Consider the following 17,234-nt stretch of genomic DNA (forward strand, 5'->3'; position numbering starts at 1 on the left):
CCCCACCGGCAGGACCCTGAGGAGAAGCGAGCCCAGCCCCGATCGCTTCACCACCGCGACCCCCAACGGCCGCGGCCCGGGGCTCGGGGGCGGGCTCCGCGCAGCGACGTCACGGCGCGCCGTGCGTCGGGTCAAAGTTCAGCCCCGCCCCTCTTCCCCCTCGCTGTCTTCCTCGGCCTGCGCTGCCGCCGACGCCGCTGTGGGCCTGGCTGCGCTCCGTCCGCTCGGTCGCCTTCCCCCCTGAGCGCTGCCCGGCCGGCCGCCATGGCGAACGTGGCCGACACCAAGCTGTACGACATTCTCGGCGTCCCTCCCGGCGCCAGCGAGAACGAGCTGAAGAAGGTAGTGGGGAGCGGGACGGCCGGGCAGGGTGTGAGGGGCACGGGCCTGCTCGGCTGAGGCGGCCAGGCCGCGCTACGGGGCTGCCCACGAGCCGGCGCCGGCCGCGGCGGGCGCAGGCTGGGGGGCGGCGGCGGCAGCGGCAGCGGGACCGGCCTCGGCTGACCTTGGGCCGCCGGCCCCGCCCGCCTGCAAATGCAGCAAATAAAACCCACCCCTGCGCAAACACGACGGGAACGCTTCCTTCCTCCCTCCCCCGGCGGGCGGCGGGCGCCGGAGGCCGGGCGCTCCCGGGAGGCTGCAGCCTGCGCGGCCCTCCCCGCGCGGAGGTCATCACCCTGGAAAAACAGGTTGGACAGTGGCGCGCAGCGCATCCCCGGCCGCTGGGGAGAGAAGTTGCCCACGCCGCGGTCGTGGGCTTCGGAGCCGAGTCCCGGCTGGGGTTAGGGCCTGGCGGGAGGGTCGCGGCCGCCTCCGCCGAGGCCTCCGGGCAGTTGGGGAATGTTTCGTGGGTGCCGCAGCAGCAGCAGCTCCCTGTCCGCCGCCTCCTCCCACTGACCCCCGGCTCTCTGTTTGGGTGTATTGTTCTGTGGGCAGGTAACCTAGCTGTTCTGTACCCGCTTCAGGAATAAGCAAGCCGTGGGTCCCAGCCAAACACCTGAGTGTACACCGACTAAAAATAAACATAAGGTCTTATTATTGCTGTCTGCAGTGCTGCGAATCTTTGATCTCGGGATTTCAAAGCTCCTGCGGCATTTGATTAAGCGCTACGCCGTCTTCACGGAGCTGAGAGCGCACAGATTCGTAAGCTGAGAAAATGAGAATGCTCCTTAGGCACTGGGACGGGGTAGAGTTGAGAGTAAAATGGACTTCCTGTTACCTTACCGGAAATGCTAGTCTGTATTATATAATTGGTGTGTCTGTGAATGAAGAGTTAAGTGCTGCACGTCCTGGCCACCTAAATGTATGCGACTTCGCGAGGACCGAGCTCCCTCCAATTAAGTAAGACCCTAATTAATCCACCGTATGGAAAGCTAAAAGGAGCCTCTCTTGACTTTGTCCTAATGTTTCAATTACAGGGAAGGCGGGAGCCATCCTGACCAGAGGTTCTTACTTTGGCTTGATTTTGTAGTTTTAACAAACTTAAGGATCATTCCTTTAGCGTACATTGGACTCCTCTTCTTCGTCTGGTTACTAACCTTCAAAGGCATTTGACAATAGTGAAAATAGGGAATTTTCCAATATTTTGTTTTTCTCTGACATTGTTCTAGTATAGTTTCAGCTTTTCTGGATCAAGTTAGCGAGTAAACAGTATTGAGGTGGATGAATTAGTAAACAGTATCGAGCTATTTTTTTCAGCTTACGAATTCAGATTGTCAATCTCAGTGAATAAAAGATGTTTTTGGAAAGTTATGGTTTTAAAACATTGCCTCTCAGAAAAAAATGGGATATTTAGTACTCCTAAATCTTTAAATTAGATTTTGTATGTAACCTTTTTTGTTTGTTTTTTATTTTTTATTGAAGGCATACAGAAAGTTAGCCAAGGAATACCATCCTGATAAGAATCCAAATGCTGGTGACAAAGTAAGTTATTTGAGGACCCCCCCTCCCCCCCAATGAGGTTTCAGTTTTAAATTGCCCTCCTTGGAAAAAAGAGGAATGTTTTGTAAAGAAAAGTCCCATCTGTTCCCATACAGCCAAATTTTTACATAAAGAGTATTTTGGTTTTGTAATGGGAATGCTAACATTCCAGGCAGTGGTGGGTGGGAGGTAGGACCAGAATCAAACCAAAGGTAATTTATAGCTTTTGTTAGAATAACTAAATTCCAGATTCCTGTAGCCTTTCCCCCACTCCTCTACTTGAAAACCCAATTGTTTTCCTTGTTACTTTTTTTTTTTTTTTATAGTTCAAAGAAATCAGTTTTGCATATGAAGTACTGTCAAATCCTGAGAAGCGTGAATTATATGACAGATATGGAGAACAAGGTCTTCGGGAAGGTAGCGGTGGAGGTGGTGGCATGGATGATATTTTCTCTCACATTTTTGGTGGAGGATTGTTCGGCTTCATGGGCAATCAGAGTAGAAGTCGAAATGGCAGAAGAAGAGGAGAAGACATGATGCATCCACTTAAGTGAATATCTTTTTTTCTCTTTTTTTAAATTAAGTACAATTTTTTCAAGTAGTAATGCTTAGTAATGAGAAAGGCATCAAAAATGTTCCATCCGTTGTCAGAAAAAAAAATCTTCATTTCCTTACTGTTCTCATTGGATGACTAAATTGAATTTGATAACCTGGGTGTTTGTATTTTGCTACAGATCTTAAAGGGTGGTTGATATTTCTACTGAGTAGGCAGCTGGTTTTGTTAATACTGATCTGAAGCCACTTGTTACTATATGATTTAAAATTTCAATTTTGAAGATTATTTTCTTTTAAGTATTTAAATTTTCCAAGTTACTTTTTATTCAAAAACTTACAAAGTAAGTGGCTGACTAGTTTGTTTACATGTTACAGTCACTCATTACTTGATCCTCAGTGTGAACTCTCCTAAATTGGTTTCCATGGAGCTCGTTGGCTTCTAGCCTGACTTTAACCTGCCAACATATGAATGGTGTCTGACCTTGGTCTTAGACTGAATCCATGAGCCCTCTACAGTATGAAAATAGCTATTTTACTTTGCAAAGTTTGTGAGGTATTTTATCTTCTTTTTCGTGAACTAATAATGGTTTTACTAGCAAATGCTGGAGACTGAGTTTCAAGTGTTTATTTAAAATATTTCATATTACCTAATTTATACTTTTGAGTAGATTAGAGGAAATATAAACTACATTATTTGAATGTCATTCTTTAACTTTTTGTATTTTGAAAGAATTTATCCTCAAATAAATTATCATTTGGATATTATTTCAAGAGTAATAGTTGTACAGTGTGGGTTAGTTCTTTTTTCTTTGATATAGAAGTGATTTAAGAAGTAAATAGGATCAAGAGAGTACTTACTGTACCTTAATAAATTCTTAATATTCACCTGAAATTTTTTTCATTGTATACCGTAACTGCTGTTTTCTTTTTAACATTATTTAAAATTTATCTGTTGTTAAACATTTAATTTTGGGTGGCTTTATAATATTCCATCCCATGATTTATTTAATCATTCACCTTTTGTAGAGGATGTTGCCAATTTTTTGCTGTAATAAATAGCAGTTTTTGAGTATCTTTATTATACAGCTTTGTCTTTTCTTGGCAGAGATTCCCAGGCAGGCATCAGTGTTTTGAGGCTGATAAATACAACTAAATTGCCTTGTAAAAAGATTGTACCAGTTTAACACCATTGGTGGAGAGTGCCAGCTTAGCCCAGACCATTACCCACATTTTTCCTTCATTGGCCATGTTTGTTCAAGTGCATATTTTTCTGGTCTCTTGGGTAGTGGTTTTGCATACTAAATGTAATTTAATGTATAAGGAGGAAAAGACCTGCCTGTTTGTTTTTTTAGATGATTTGGTTAAAGATTGTTATGAGTATAAAAGACAGATGCAGCCAATTGCTTTTGTCTGATTAAGCTGTGGCTATGTCATTATTTGGAAGTGTTGGTAATGTTCCATAAGCGTTTTTATTCTTATACCGCCTAGAATGTATAACAGTTTTAGCTCGAAGTAATGATTTTGAGAAAGTTTGAATACCACGAAATAAATAGTATAGGTGCTTTTCAAAATACTCTTAACTATTGTTCTATTTTATTTTATTTTTTTTAAAGATTTTATTTATTTATTCATGAGAGACACAGAGCGAGAGAGGCAGAGACACAGGCAGAGGGAGAAGCAGGCTCAACGCAGGAGCCCCATGTGGGACTCGATCCTGGGTCTCCAGGATCATGCCCTGGGCTGAAGGCGGCGCTAAACCGCCCCTGTTATTCTGTTTTAAAGTAAAGCTTCACTGCTAAAGGAGACTTGAAAAGACCATGAGAAGGGTAAAACCACATTAAAAGCATTGTTTTCAGATCCTAAATGAATAGTATTTTTGAGACTTGATATACATAGATTTTGAGTTCGTTTGGAAATGAATGGTCCTGTCATTCAAATATGCTATATAAAGATGAATTGGCTTTTATCAGTTATATATTCTTCATGAGCTTTTAAACTCTTTTTTTTTTTTTTTAATTATAAACCCTTTTGGAAATTTGGTAAAAGTTGTTCAAATATATAATTTTGTTTATAAGTCCGTGGGTCCTTAAGACCTCCTTAAGAAGCCTAAAATTCTGGGCTCTGTATTGAAAACCTGTTCTTTTCCTCTGCTCTGTCACACTACTGATAAGGTCCCTTTCTTTGTTTTGTTTTTGGGACATATGCAGTGCAGTTGCATATAACTCCCATAAGTTGTCATATAACTTTGTCACCTTTCTAAAAATTGTCCTTTGAGGGGAGCAGCACCTTTAGTAGAGCATGGGTTCTGGAGTCAAGCTGCCTATGTAATCCAGTAAGGCAAGTTAACCTTTCCATGCTCAGTTTTGTCTTTTAAGAGGAGGATAATAATTTAACCTCATTCACAGGATTGGGTTAGCTGGAGGGCTCCTGACTGAGTCCAGAGGAAGGTTATGATGCTTGAGTTTATGTAGTTACCAGCTTTATCAGAAAATGCAGCATAGCAAATTGTTGGCCTGATCCTGTAGGTTGTGGCTTTGAGCACCACATAGACTGTCCATAGTCATAAAATTCTGCTAATTTGAGTCAAAAATAAAACTTCCATCGTTTGACTTAATGTAGGTGATTTTTAATTCTTTAAAAGGTTATAGTGGAATTTGCTGTATCAGCTGTTATTTATATATTATATTTAGAAGAACTTGGGCAAAATTTGATTAAACCTAATGCTTTTCTCCCCAGAGTGTCTTTAGAAGATCTGTATAATGGCAAGACAACCAAACTACAACTTAGCAAGAATGTACTCTGTAGTGCATGCAGTGGGTAAGTGTGTTCTGGTTTATGAGATAAATTTTCATCTGTTCTTTCAGTGGCATGTTTAGTCTATACCAGGTAAAAGTTGTTCATGATTTAAACCACCCAATACAGAACATTTTCTGATACCTATGAAAGTCAGTTTAAATACTAGTCATTGGGGGTTAAAGATAAAGGTGAAAAGCACATTTCCTATTTGTCATGGCCTATTGGAATGGTCTGTGAGCAAAAAATCTGATTTATATTTTTGCTTGCTTTAGCCAAGGTGGAAAGTCTGGAGCTGTTCAGAAATGTAGTGCTTGTCGGGGTCGAGGTGTACGCATCATGATCAGACAGCTGGCTCCAGGAATGGTACAACAGATGCAGTCTGTGTGTTCTGACTGTAATGGAGAAGGTATGCATGCCATTACTTCTGCTTTTATGTGGAAATGGATTGGGAATGAAGGAGTTGGAGACGCTTACAGTTTTTCTCTAATACGTGTTGTATTCATCTTATTAAAGAAAAGATACAGAGTTTTATTATTTTTTTTAAGATAGAGTTTTAAAAGAAAAATGTGAAAATAATTATTCCATTATGCTTAGAACACAAGCAGTAAATTTGTATTACATTTGTATTACATTCCCTTTCATTGAAATGAAAGGATAGGTAAAGTTTTTTGTCCCTTTATATTTTTTGTCCTTTTAGATTATATTCGATAAAGAGGGAGACAGCAAATTGTTTAGTTATCATTCTGATAAGTGGAGGATTTTACTGTAAGTTTTAGCTAACTTTTAAGGATAGATACGGGGATTGGTTTCTAATTTTTTTATTCATTTATGATAGTCACACACAGAGAGAGGAGAGAGAGAGAGAGAGAGAGAGGCAGAGACATAGGCAGAGGGAGAAGCAGGCTCCATGCACCGGGAGCCCGACGTGGGATTCGATCCCGGGTCTCCAGGATCGCGCCCTGGGCCAAAGGCAGGCGCCAAACCGTTGCGCCACCCAGGGATCCCAGATTAATTAGATATGGGGATTCAAGCATTTCTCACAGAAGTAAATACTTTAGGCTGTGGATACCTTTGAAATACTTAGGCTCAGAATGATTTCTGAAACTACTCCTCAACTCTGTCCTTGTAGTACTTTTATAGCCGTAGACAATATATAACCAAATGGGCATGACTAACTTCCAGTTAAACATTTTTTAGAAAAACAAGGACATACCCTATTTGGCCTATGGGTTTTAGTTTGCCAGATTTTATTCTAAAGCAGTGCTATCTAATAAAATTTTTCTGCAGTGATGGAAATGTTATGTATATGCAGTGTCAAGTATGGTAACCACTAGTCACCTGTCACTATTCGGTACTTGAAGTGTACCTAATGTACCTAAAGAACTGAATTTTTAATTTTAATTAATTTAAACTTTAAATAGTTACAGATGGCTGGTGGCTACCATATTGGACAGCAAAATTCTAGAGCATCTTTTTCCAAATTTCTCCAGGAAGTGATGAGATAATGGAGAAACGGCATATTATATTCCCCTCCTGGAAAGTCTCAGTGCACTATACCTTATTAAGGCTTCTAATAGTTCCTGCTATCAGAAAACCAAAGTTTAGTGAAATCTTGTCCCCTGTACCATTACCATTATGAGGAATTGGTATTTTGCAGTACATACTTTTTGAAAGCAGCATTCTAGAAATAGTCCCTAAAGTCATTAATTATACATGTTACCTAAGCATTAAAGTATGCCAGTAATCAGCCAGTAGAAGTCAATGCTATTTTTTCACAATATACTATGTAGAGCTTTAGTTTTACTTTATTATACCATTAATTAAATGTTTCAGAAGAATACAAAGAGAGAAGAAGCCATGTTGTCTTAAACATGATGTGGAGATACTCAGTGTCAGCTAAAATTTAGCCATTTCTTAATTGGTTTTGGAAATTTCTCAGTAATAGTATACCTAAATAAAGGAAGATCTATAATAGGACACCTGAGCAGGGGTTAGTCTCGGAAATAAATAAGATTCTGTACCAACTATACAATGTAGTAACGAGCCATAAAGGATTTTTAAATTTTTATTTGGGTGGTCTCTGTCAGCAGGGTTAAACTTACATGAAACTAAGAAAACAAAAAATGAAGTAGTGCTTCTAGAAGTTTTAGCATCAAACCACCCATTTTGTTTCCTTGATCCTTAGTCTTTGTTTTAACTTTAGGAAGTAGAGTCAGGAGCCAAGAAAGTGTTGTTTAAGATGTATTGCATTTTTCATATGTTTCTTCTCTAAAATGGTGGGAACCAGGTAGTTGAGTCTTTCAGGTAGCCCAAAGTAAGATGTGAATCTCTGTTATTAGGAATGATAACATTAAATAAAACTTTAGATAGCAGTTAAGTCCAGAACATTTATTTAATGAATAAAAAGACTATCAAGACATATTTAAGAATGCAGTATAATATACTTGCTGGAAGTTTGAATACTCTTTCTTTCTAGGAGAGGTAATTAATGAAAAGGACCGCTGTAAAAAATGTGAAGGGAAGAAGGTGATTAAAGAAGTCAAGATTCTTGAAGTCCACGTAGACAAAGGCATGAAACATGGACAGAGAATTACATTTACTGGGGAAGCAGATCAAGCCCCAGGAGTGGAACCAGGAGACATTGTTCTTTTGCTACAAGAGAAGGAACATGAGGTAATTTCCTTTTTGCTTGTTTGATTTTCTTTTTATTCAGAAATGGGTCTTGTGGTCAAGATACAGGTTAGATCTTTTTGGATTCGTAGAACAACATTGAACATAAATTGTTAAGTGGTTGGGCTGAGTTCCTAAGAACTAACTTGTTTAGTAGGTGAACAAGGCAGGTGTAGTCAAAGCACTGAAAAGGAGTCAGTTTTGGTTCCAGCTCAGCCATTGACTAGCACCATAATCTTAAATAATCCTGTTGTCTCTGTACCCGTTTCCTTGTTTATGAAAATAAGGGTATTGGACCAGATGATCTAAGGCAGCTTATTTTTCATTGTGAAACTCCTTTGAAGGGTGGTGAATGGTGGGTGGATAGGGCTTCAGTCCTCAGTGCTGGTCTCCTGATTTGTTTTACATATTGGGTTAACCAGGTAAGCTTTTCTTGAAAGAAAAGGTTCTGCAGCTTAAAAAAATCATCTTGGGGGCGCCTGGGTGGTTCAGGTTATGATCTTGGGATCCTGGGATCAAGGCCCCCATCAGATTACCTGCTCAATTGGGAGTCTGCTTCTCCCACTGCCCCTCCCCTCTGCGTGTGCTCATAGGTGCACCTGCACGTTCTCTCAAATAAATAAAATCTTTTTTTAAATAAATAATTTTGGATATATATTGTATGTCATGTACAAGGCATAATTAACTGGTCCAACGATGTGGTCTAGTGTATATTTTAATTATACCATTGCACGTTTTGTTTTGTTTTTTTTAAGATTTTATTGATTTATTCATGAGAGACACAGAGAGGCAGAGACCTAGGTAGAGGGAGAAACAGGCTTCATGCAGAGAATCCGATGTAGGACATGATCCCAGGACTATGGGATCACATCCTGAGCCAAAGGCAGAAGCTCAACCGCTGAGCCACCCAGGCATCCCTGTACATATATTTTTTAAAGTGCTATAGAATATACTGTGGACCTTTATTCTTGAAGACTATATCTGGAGCTATTCAGGAAACCCCTTTAGTGATCACCCAGATCCTTGAGTACAGAAGCCTTTGACAGGGTTCTGGCATCATACTTGATCACATTGACTTGAGTTTTCTTTTCTTTTCTTTTCTTTTCTTTTCTTTTCTTTTCTTTTCCTTTCTTTTCCTTTCTTTTCCTTTCTTTTCCTTTCTTTTCCTTTCTTTTCCTTTCTTTTCCTTTCTTTTCCTTTCTTTTCCTTTCTTTTCCTTTCTTTTCCTTTCTTTTCCTTTCTTTTCCTTTCTTTTCCTTTTTCTTTCTTTCTTCCTTCCTTTCTTTCTTTCTTTCTTTCTTTCTTTCTTTCTTTTTCTTCTTTCTTTTCTTTCCTTTCTTTCTTTTTTTTTAAAGGTTTTCTTTATTCATGAGAGACACAGAGAGAGAGGCAGAGACACAGGCAGAGGAAGAAGCAGGCTCCAGGCAGGGAGCCTGATGTGGGACTCGATCCGGGTCTCTAGGATCACACCCTGGGCTGAAGGCAGCGCTAAACTGCTGAGCACTGGGCTGCCCGACTTGAGTTTCTCTAAAGGCCTTTACATCATAAGTCAAATCATCTTTTTAGTTTGTAATAAAATTTTCTCCCATTTGATAGTGATTTTTACAAATAAAGTAAATTTTGAAAATCATGTAAAGAATCTAATAGAGAGGGGATCCCTGGGTGGCTCAGAGGTTTAGCGCCTGCCTTTGGCCCAGGGTGCGATCCTGAGGATCGCACCCTGGCCCAGCATGGAGCCAGCTTCTCCCTCTGTCTGTGTCTCTGCCTCTCTCTGTCTATGTCTATCATGAATAAATAAATAAAATCTTTTAAAAAATCCAATAGAGAATAAAGCTATTATTGAGATGCAGATTATGGGAATTTGATTAGATTAATTCCCTCACTAGAATGTGGCTTGCTTTCTTACACAAGTGTTTCTCGGTAAATTTCTTACCTCAACAAAGCTGTAAATTACTATATATATATATCTAGGCCCTTTTAGGATATTGCCAAACCTACAACTAGCAAGGGCTTCTTGCTTGCTAAAAAATAGTAATTCTTAGAATTCTGCCTTAGGATCTTTTAGGTGAAGTATTTGTAACTCTTCTAAAAGGTTCTCTGTTAACTGGTATTGTAGCCATTTCCTCATTTGTGCAATCATGCCTTTCTTGCGCAACACCATAGCAAGGCATAAAGGCAGAAAGATAGCCAAGTAATTGAGACGTTTACCGTATATTTGAGTATAAACTGTATTGTGAGATGGTACAGATAACGTGGGTATTTTTGTTGATCTATCATTGGAATAGTTTGAGGCCAGTTACCAAATGATGTTGGGCAATGCAGCAGCAGGAGGGTAACGGAGAAGTTAAGAAGTAATGGTTATTTGGAGGAGAGTTTTTGGTTTGTCAGACTGGTGAAACCTTTTTCAAATCTTTTTTTTTTTTTTTTTTAATTTTTTTTTTTAAATTTATTTATGATAGTCACAGAGAGAGAGAGAGAGGCAGAGACACAGGCGGAGGGAGAAGCAGGCTCCATGCACCGGGAGCCTGATGTGGGATTCGATCCCGGGTCTCCAGGATCGTGCCCTGGGCCAAAGGCAGGCGCCAAACCGCTGCGCCACCCAGGGATCCCGTGAAACCTTTTTCTATCCCTATTTTCAGCCTTTAGTGTTGCTACATGATTAAATTAGGGTTTTTAAAATACGGATTACTGGATTTGGAGACAAGGACTTAAATTCTGACTCCCTATTAACTACTAGTTTTGGGCTCCCTGGGCTTGGCTTTGCTTTCTAAATACAAAGGTAGGATATTGTAGAATCAGATGAGATCATGAGTAAGCTCCTTTTCTTTCTTGGGGTTGTGGAGAGGCTTTTGGAAGAAGGTCCATCTCTTGTTGGAACTGGTGGAGTTGCATGGAATTTCCAACAGATAGAGGTAACTGTCTGAGGTAGAAAATAGGAGCTGGTAGAGGTTAGAGTGGAAGTTCAACTAGTGAGAGGTCAAAAGTGGTTACTTCATGTTTTTTTATGACCAGTAAAGTAAATTGGAGCCCAAGATGAGATTTAGGCATCTTACTTAATTAATACCACTGAAAATATTAATCTTTTTGTTTTTTTAAGAATTTACTTGCTTTGGGGGTGGGGGCAGGAGGGAGAAAAGGAGAGAGAGAATCTCAAGCAGACTCCATGTTGAGCACAGAGCCCAACGCAAGCCAATCCCATGACCTTGGGATCATGATCTGACCTGAGAACGAAACTAAGAGTTGGATGCTCAACTGACTGAGCCACCCAAGTGCCCTGAAAATGTTCATCTTCTAAGAAAATTTGGCTAATCTCAACTAGTTCGTGAAAAAGCTTGTAGCTATTTTGTTTGGGGCTTTTTTTTTTTTTCACTCCCAACTCTTGTGCTGAAGGAATTGTCAGGCCATGAGGTCAGGGTGGGTGCTGTAGCTGAAACAGTATAAATCTGATAAAAAAAAAAATTCAATTTTGAGAGTGCTATATATAATGGGTATTTGTCTTTCAGTACAGGTGTGTGTCTGTTTTGGTGATAATAGCCACCATTGTGCATTTGCCCAGCAAAGAACCACTATATCTGGTGATATTAGTCTCTTCTCTAATGTTCTATACTTTGTTTTCCAGAAATTATTATATCTTTAAGTCTTTCACTATCTAGTTCTTAGGTTGGTCCCTCTTTATTAATCTGATTTTTCAGATTCCCTGAATGTCCTTGCTTGTTTATTCTCTGTTCGAATTTTCGCATCAAATTTTCCAGTGTAAAAAAAAAAAAACAAAAAACAAATTTTCCAGTGTACTCACCCTTCCACCAGTTAGTTCCCCGTACCCCGAAACAATCCTGATACCATCTTTAAATGGAATCGCTTTAAGTTGAACTCCCTTCCAAGAACATGGTGTCTTGTTCTCTACTTCTGATGTAGCGTTAACCAAAGGATATTTGGTTATAGATGGTTCTTAGAACAATAATATTATGAAGATGTTCAGAAACACTAGCATTTTACAGTTATAAAAACATTAAAATAGGGATGCCTGGGTGGCTCAGTGGTTGGGTGTCTGCCTTCGGCTCAGGGCATGTTCCTGGGATTGGGTCCTGCATCAGGCTCCTTCTGAGGAGCCTGCTTCTCCCTCAGCCTGTGTCTTTGCCTCTCTGTGTCTCTCATGAATAAATAAATTAATTTAAAAAAATTTAAAACATCTTGTGTTAAAGAATTCTTACTGAATTTAATTTTTCCACCCACTGTGAGAAACACTTGAGTAAATACACAGAGGTAATACATTCAGTGGTTCCCAACTTTAGCTTACATTAAAATCACTGGGGTTAAAATCAGGATCACTACAGGTTGCTGGGCCCCACCTCCTTGGTTTCTGATGCAGTAGGTATGGGGTGTGGCCCAAGAATGTGCATTCCTAACAAGTTTCCTGGTGCTGCTGAGGCTGTTGGTCCAGGACCACTGATCAAGATAATGGTTTGAGATTAACTTTCCTTTATTGGTAAATTTAGGAAATTCAAGTGAAATTCAGATTTTCAGTTTTACCTAACTGAACTGGCCAGGATTTAAACATTTTTTAATTTAGATTCAATGTAGTTACCATATACTGTATTATTAGTTTCAAGGGTAGATTTTAGTGATTCATCAGATGCATATAGAACCCAGTGCTCATTCCATCAAGTGCCCTGCTTAATGCCCATCCCCCATTTATCGCTTTACTCCACCCACCTCCCCTCCAGCAATCCTCAATTTGTTCTGTATTGTTGAGTCTCTTGTGATTTGTCTCTCTCTGTTTCCATCTTTAAGTCAGGTGTGTGTGAAATTGGATGTATTTTTCCTGCACATTGAAATCAGCTCAGGGGGATCCCTGGGTGGTGCAGCGGTATGGCGCCTGCCTTTGGCCCAGGGCGCGATCCTGGAGACCCGGGATCGAATCCCACGTCGGGCTCCGGGTGCATGGAGCCTGCTTCTCCCTCTGCCTGTGTCTCTGCCTCTCTCTCTCTCTCTCACTGTGTGCCTATCATAAATTAAAAAAAAAAAAATCAGCTCAGAAACATTATTGAATAATCTTTGCATTATCTAGTCCATAAGCTAATTAGTTACTGTTAGCATTTGCTATCTTGATTTATATTCATTTAAATTCAAAATTTGAATTTTAGGTGAGATAAAACTCATAAATGTGTAAAGTATGATACTGAGCCCTTTTTGTGGCCGAGCATTACTGGTTGAGAAATATTCAACATAAAAGATGAACTTGGGCTCTCCCCTTCCCCTGTTAGGATCATGTCTGAGGAGTACTCCCCAAGTTGAACCTGATCTACAGAATCCTGCTGGACAGTCTACACCTTTTTTTGCTCAGGGGCAGGGTCAGGAAATGAGCCCCAATTGGAGAATATATCTGGTTCTATTTTTTTGAGCCATAACTATGCCTTATGAACCATTGTTTTCTCAGTTCTAATGCTTTTCTGATAGAAATTTCTAGCATATTAGTGAGAATAGCTAAGTTTCCTTTTATAAATTTAGGGAATTACAGATGATGACAGTTTGGCTTTTATAACGAATGGTAAAATTAAGGCTTTGAAATCATTTTGAGGAACACAGCACAATAGGGTATGGCTCCATAATTTTTTAATTTGTGTGTGTGTGTGTGTGTGTGTGTGTGTGTGCTTTATTTGTAGGTGTTCCAGAGAGATGGGAATGATTTGCACATGACATATAAGATAGGACTTGTTGAAGCTCTATGTGGATTTCAGTTCACATTTAAGCACCTTGATGGACGTCAGATTGTGGTGAAATACCCCCCCGGAAAAGTAATTGAACCAGGTAAATCTTGATTTCTGTCTGATCCAGGGTTCCATGTGGTTTTGTTTTTTGTTGTTGTTGTTTTTTTTTGTTTGTTTGTTTGTTTACAATTTGTAATTTTTTATAGTAGATGATTCAAAAGAACTACTGAATACCTTTCTTCTTTGGTAACATTCTTAATAGTTTCTTTTTACTTACTCAAATAATAGGATGTGTCCGTGTAGTTCGAGGTGAAGGAATGCCACAGTATCGTAATCCCTTTGAAAAAGGTGATCTTTACATAAAGTTTGATGTGCAGTTTCCTGAAAACAACTGGATCAACCCAGACAAGCTTTCTGTAAGTGTTCTAAGTATAAGCAAAGTTCAATAATAGTAATGTTTCTTGGTCACTTTTGATTTATTTTTGGTACTTAGATTTGAACATGTAATTTAGAAAATTTTGCTTTTTTACCATTAGTTGGGCCATGCTGGTGATTTTTTTTTTTTTTTTAATTTTATTTATTCACGAGAGAGACAGAGAGGCAGAGACACAGGCAGAGCAAGAAGCAGGCTCCATGCAGGGCGTCCGATGTGGGACTTGATCCTGGGACTCCAGGATTACACCCTGGGCTGAAGGCAGTGCTAAACTACTGAGCCGCCTGGACTGCCCCATGCTGGTGATTATTAAAGGCGAGGCTTGGGTCGCTTGAGTGACTGAGTCAGTTAAGCATCCAACTCTTATTTCATCTCAGGTCTTGATCTCAAAGTGGTGAGACAAGTCCTATGTGAGGCTCCAAAGCCTGCTTAAGAGTCTCCCTCTCTTATTTTTTTTTTCCCTCTCTCTTTAAAAAAAAAAAAAAAAAACAAAAACAAAAAGCGGGGGGTGGGCGGTGGGGTGCGGTGGGGTGTGCAGCCCAGGTGGCTCAGCAGTTTGGTGCCACCTTCAGGCCAGGGCATGATCCTGGAGTCCCAGGATTGAGTCCCACATCAGGCTCCCTACATGGAGCCTGCTTCTCCCTCTGGCTGTGTCTCTGCCCCTCTCTCTCTCTCTCTTCCCTACCCCCCCCATAATAGTAAAATCTTTTTTTAAAAATTGAATTAAAAAAAAGAGTATCCCTCTCCCTCTCCTCCACCCCCACACTCTTTATCTCTTAAAAAAAGAAATACAAGTGTTGCTGGTGTAAATGTTCATGGTGCCAAGCAGGAAATACATAAATAATTAAATCAGACTGGATGTAAAGCAATTGTTTCTTTGTTTTCTAAGCAATAGTTGGGTTGTGCAAAAGATTATCTGCAGATTTGACCTGTGGGTCATCAATTTGTGATCTCTGGCTTAAAGTGCACTAGACTTAACCTATTTTACCTCTCAAAGAAGTATATACCGTGGATTGTATCCAAAGGAACATTGAAGATAGCTCACAAACTCACTTTTTTGTTTTGTTTTGATTTTAATAAAGGAACTAGAAGATCTTCTGCCATCTAGACCAGAAGTTCCAAACATAATTGGAGACACAGAAGAGGTAGAGCTTCAAGAATTTGATAGCACTCGGGGCTCGGGAGGTGGTCAGAGGCGTGAAGCCTATAATGATAGTTCTGATGAAGAAAGCAGCAGCCATCATGGACCAGGAGTGCAATGTGCCCATCAGTAAACTCTGCAAACAAATTGCACAGGTGGATTTTCTTTTCCACATTTGCCCGGTTTGCTTTCAGCGATCCAGCTGGAGTGTCTGGTCAATCCAGAAGAACTGATGGACATTTGTTGGTCTATGTGTAACTTTTAAAATTGGTATAGTATCTACAGAGTGTATAATTTAAACTAACCACAAAGCTTTACATCTTCATTTTGACTGTTCTGTAGCAGAATAAAGCACTTGAAAGGAAACAAGACTCCCTTTCACACATGGGTTATAAGTTTCAGTCCTGGTATCTGTGCTTGATTTTTATCAGTTTTGTGTAGATTTTATGTTTCATATTTTAAATCCAAATCCCACATTGTAAAGTTTGTGTACAATTTGTCCTGAAGCTTTGTGTTTGGCTGCACCTGCGTAAGCTGCTACAAATAGAATAAAGAATTTCATAGCCTGTATCTATCATTTAGATGCATGGAAAAATGGGCTTTGCACACAATGGGTTTGGAGCTGACTGGGAACAATGGAAAAAAAATATAACATTAGCTGTGGTTGTAAAGTCCCCCCCCCCCCTTTTTTTTTACCATCTTGTGAAAGGTTTCTGAAACTCGATAATAAAAAGCAGTTGGTATAAATTATTCTTTGTGTCACATTTTTAGAAGGAAGAACATACTTTGAACTGTAAAATGTATCCTTAAACTGGAGAATGTATCCTTCATTCTGGTTCTTAAGCAGCCCTTAAAAACCCATTGGCCTGAAGCTTATGCCTCAGGTATGTGCCCATTTTATAGTCTTAAAAGGCATAAAGAAAGTTTGATATGTTGGTAGAAACAGGCTTTATTGGCTTCAATTGATGCTTGTACAGTCAAGGACATCTGAGTTCTGTAACTCATAAGTTATGATCCTGAGTGTTGGGGCCAGGTTAACCTAGCCTCTGTATCTCCCCACCACTATCCCCTTTTAAAAATAAGGTAACAGCAAATCAATATTAGAACCATGTCTGCATAGAACCTGTTAAAATGCTCTGTTTTCATTAAATGTTAAGTTAAAGATTCTCTGTCTCCATTAAGTTGAATATTTGAGATTGGGGGAAGCATTGATTACTAATGTTTTTTTAGAAAAGTAAGACTAGTAGGCTGGTATGAGAAAAATCAGGTAAAACTACTATGAAGAGGATGTGTCACTCTTCTTTCCATCTTCTATTACCTTTTCATTCCCAGAGTAGATATTTTTAGAACACACTTTAATTTTAGGGAAAAGACATCAGTTGTACATTTTACATTTGTAAAAGAACAAATGGGGGAAACTGAGAACTAAAAATGTATTATGCCATCCCTGAGCCTAAACACAGTACTTGTAGTTTCTTTCTGGGTCTACCAGAACCTGAATGGGGGGCGGGGGGAAGTGTCCTGGCTTTAATCAAGGCCTGTGAGGTTTAAATTATTGCCCTATCCGCTCTACCTCCATTGTACAAGAAATATTTTACAACCAGCCTGGGCAAGATTCAACAGCATAGTAGTTTTGTATCCAAGGTTACTTCCCCACAACCACTTTAAGGGTAAGAAATGAAGTGGCAATATAAAGTTTGTAGCCTTTCCAATAAAGGTTTATAAAACATTAGAGTTGTTCAGTGTAGTCTTTGTTTTAATTCTTCTACCCAGACTTTTTGGCCATAGCAAAACCATAAGGAAAGAGGATAAAACCTTGTTAAGATCTGTTATTTCACCTGTATACAGAATAAGCATATATAGTATCAACAGCACAAAGAATCTTTTTTAACAACTTTATTGAAACAATAACTCCTATGCCATTAAATCTACCTTTTAATAAAAGGTGGAAAGTCAGTGGTCTCCAGTATATTAAGTTTGCAACCATCACCACTAATTCCAGAACATTTTC

The 17,234-nt window shown here is 39.7% G+C and overlaps 1 protein-coding gene across 1 annotated transcript; it reads left to right on the forward strand.

Annotated features, from left to right (window-relative positions):
- Nucleotides 1–75: 75 nt before the first annotated feature.
- On the forward strand, nucleotides 76–16,955 carry DNAJA2 (DnaJ heat shock protein family (Hsp40) member A2). The gene is made up of 9 exons (XM_026014407.2): nucleotides 76–342; nucleotides 1,864–1,923; nucleotides 2,247–2,470; nucleotides 5,212–5,292; nucleotides 5,544–5,677; nucleotides 7,748–7,944; nucleotides 13,605–13,749; nucleotides 13,938–14,065; nucleotides 15,165–16,955. Exons 1-9 carry the CDS (start codon nucleotides 265–267, stop codon nucleotides 15,354–15,356), a joined length of 1,239 nt encoding a protein of 412 aa, XP_025870192.1. The 5' UTR covers nucleotides 76–264; the 3' UTR covers nucleotides 15,357–16,955.
- The last annotated feature ends 279 nt before the right edge of the window (nucleotides 16,956–17,234 follow it).

This window comes from Vulpes vulpes, chromosome 2 (assembly GCF_048418805.1).
Source record: "Vulpes vulpes isolate BD-2025 chromosome 2, VulVul3, whole genome shotgun sequence".
Lineage (NCBI taxonomy): Eukaryota > Metazoa > Chordata > Mammalia > Carnivora > Canidae > Vulpes > Vulpes vulpes.

What these genes read in the sequence shown, in the direction of transcription:
- DNAJA2 (XM_026014407.2), top strand. Translation starts at nt 265, where the DNA reads ATGGCGAACGTGGCCGACACCAAGCTGTACGACATTCTCGGCGTCCCT. An exon ending in CTCTGTAGTGCATGCAGTGG is followed by an intron (nt 5,293 to 5,543) that starts GTAAGTGTGTTC and finishes TGCTTGCTTTAG; the next exon opens with CCAAGGTGGAAAGTCTGGAG. An exon ending in TACAAGAGAAGGAACATGAG is followed by an intron (nt 7,945 to 13,604) that starts GTAATTTCCTTT and finishes CTTTATTTGTAG; the next exon opens with GTGTTCCAGAGAGATGGGAA.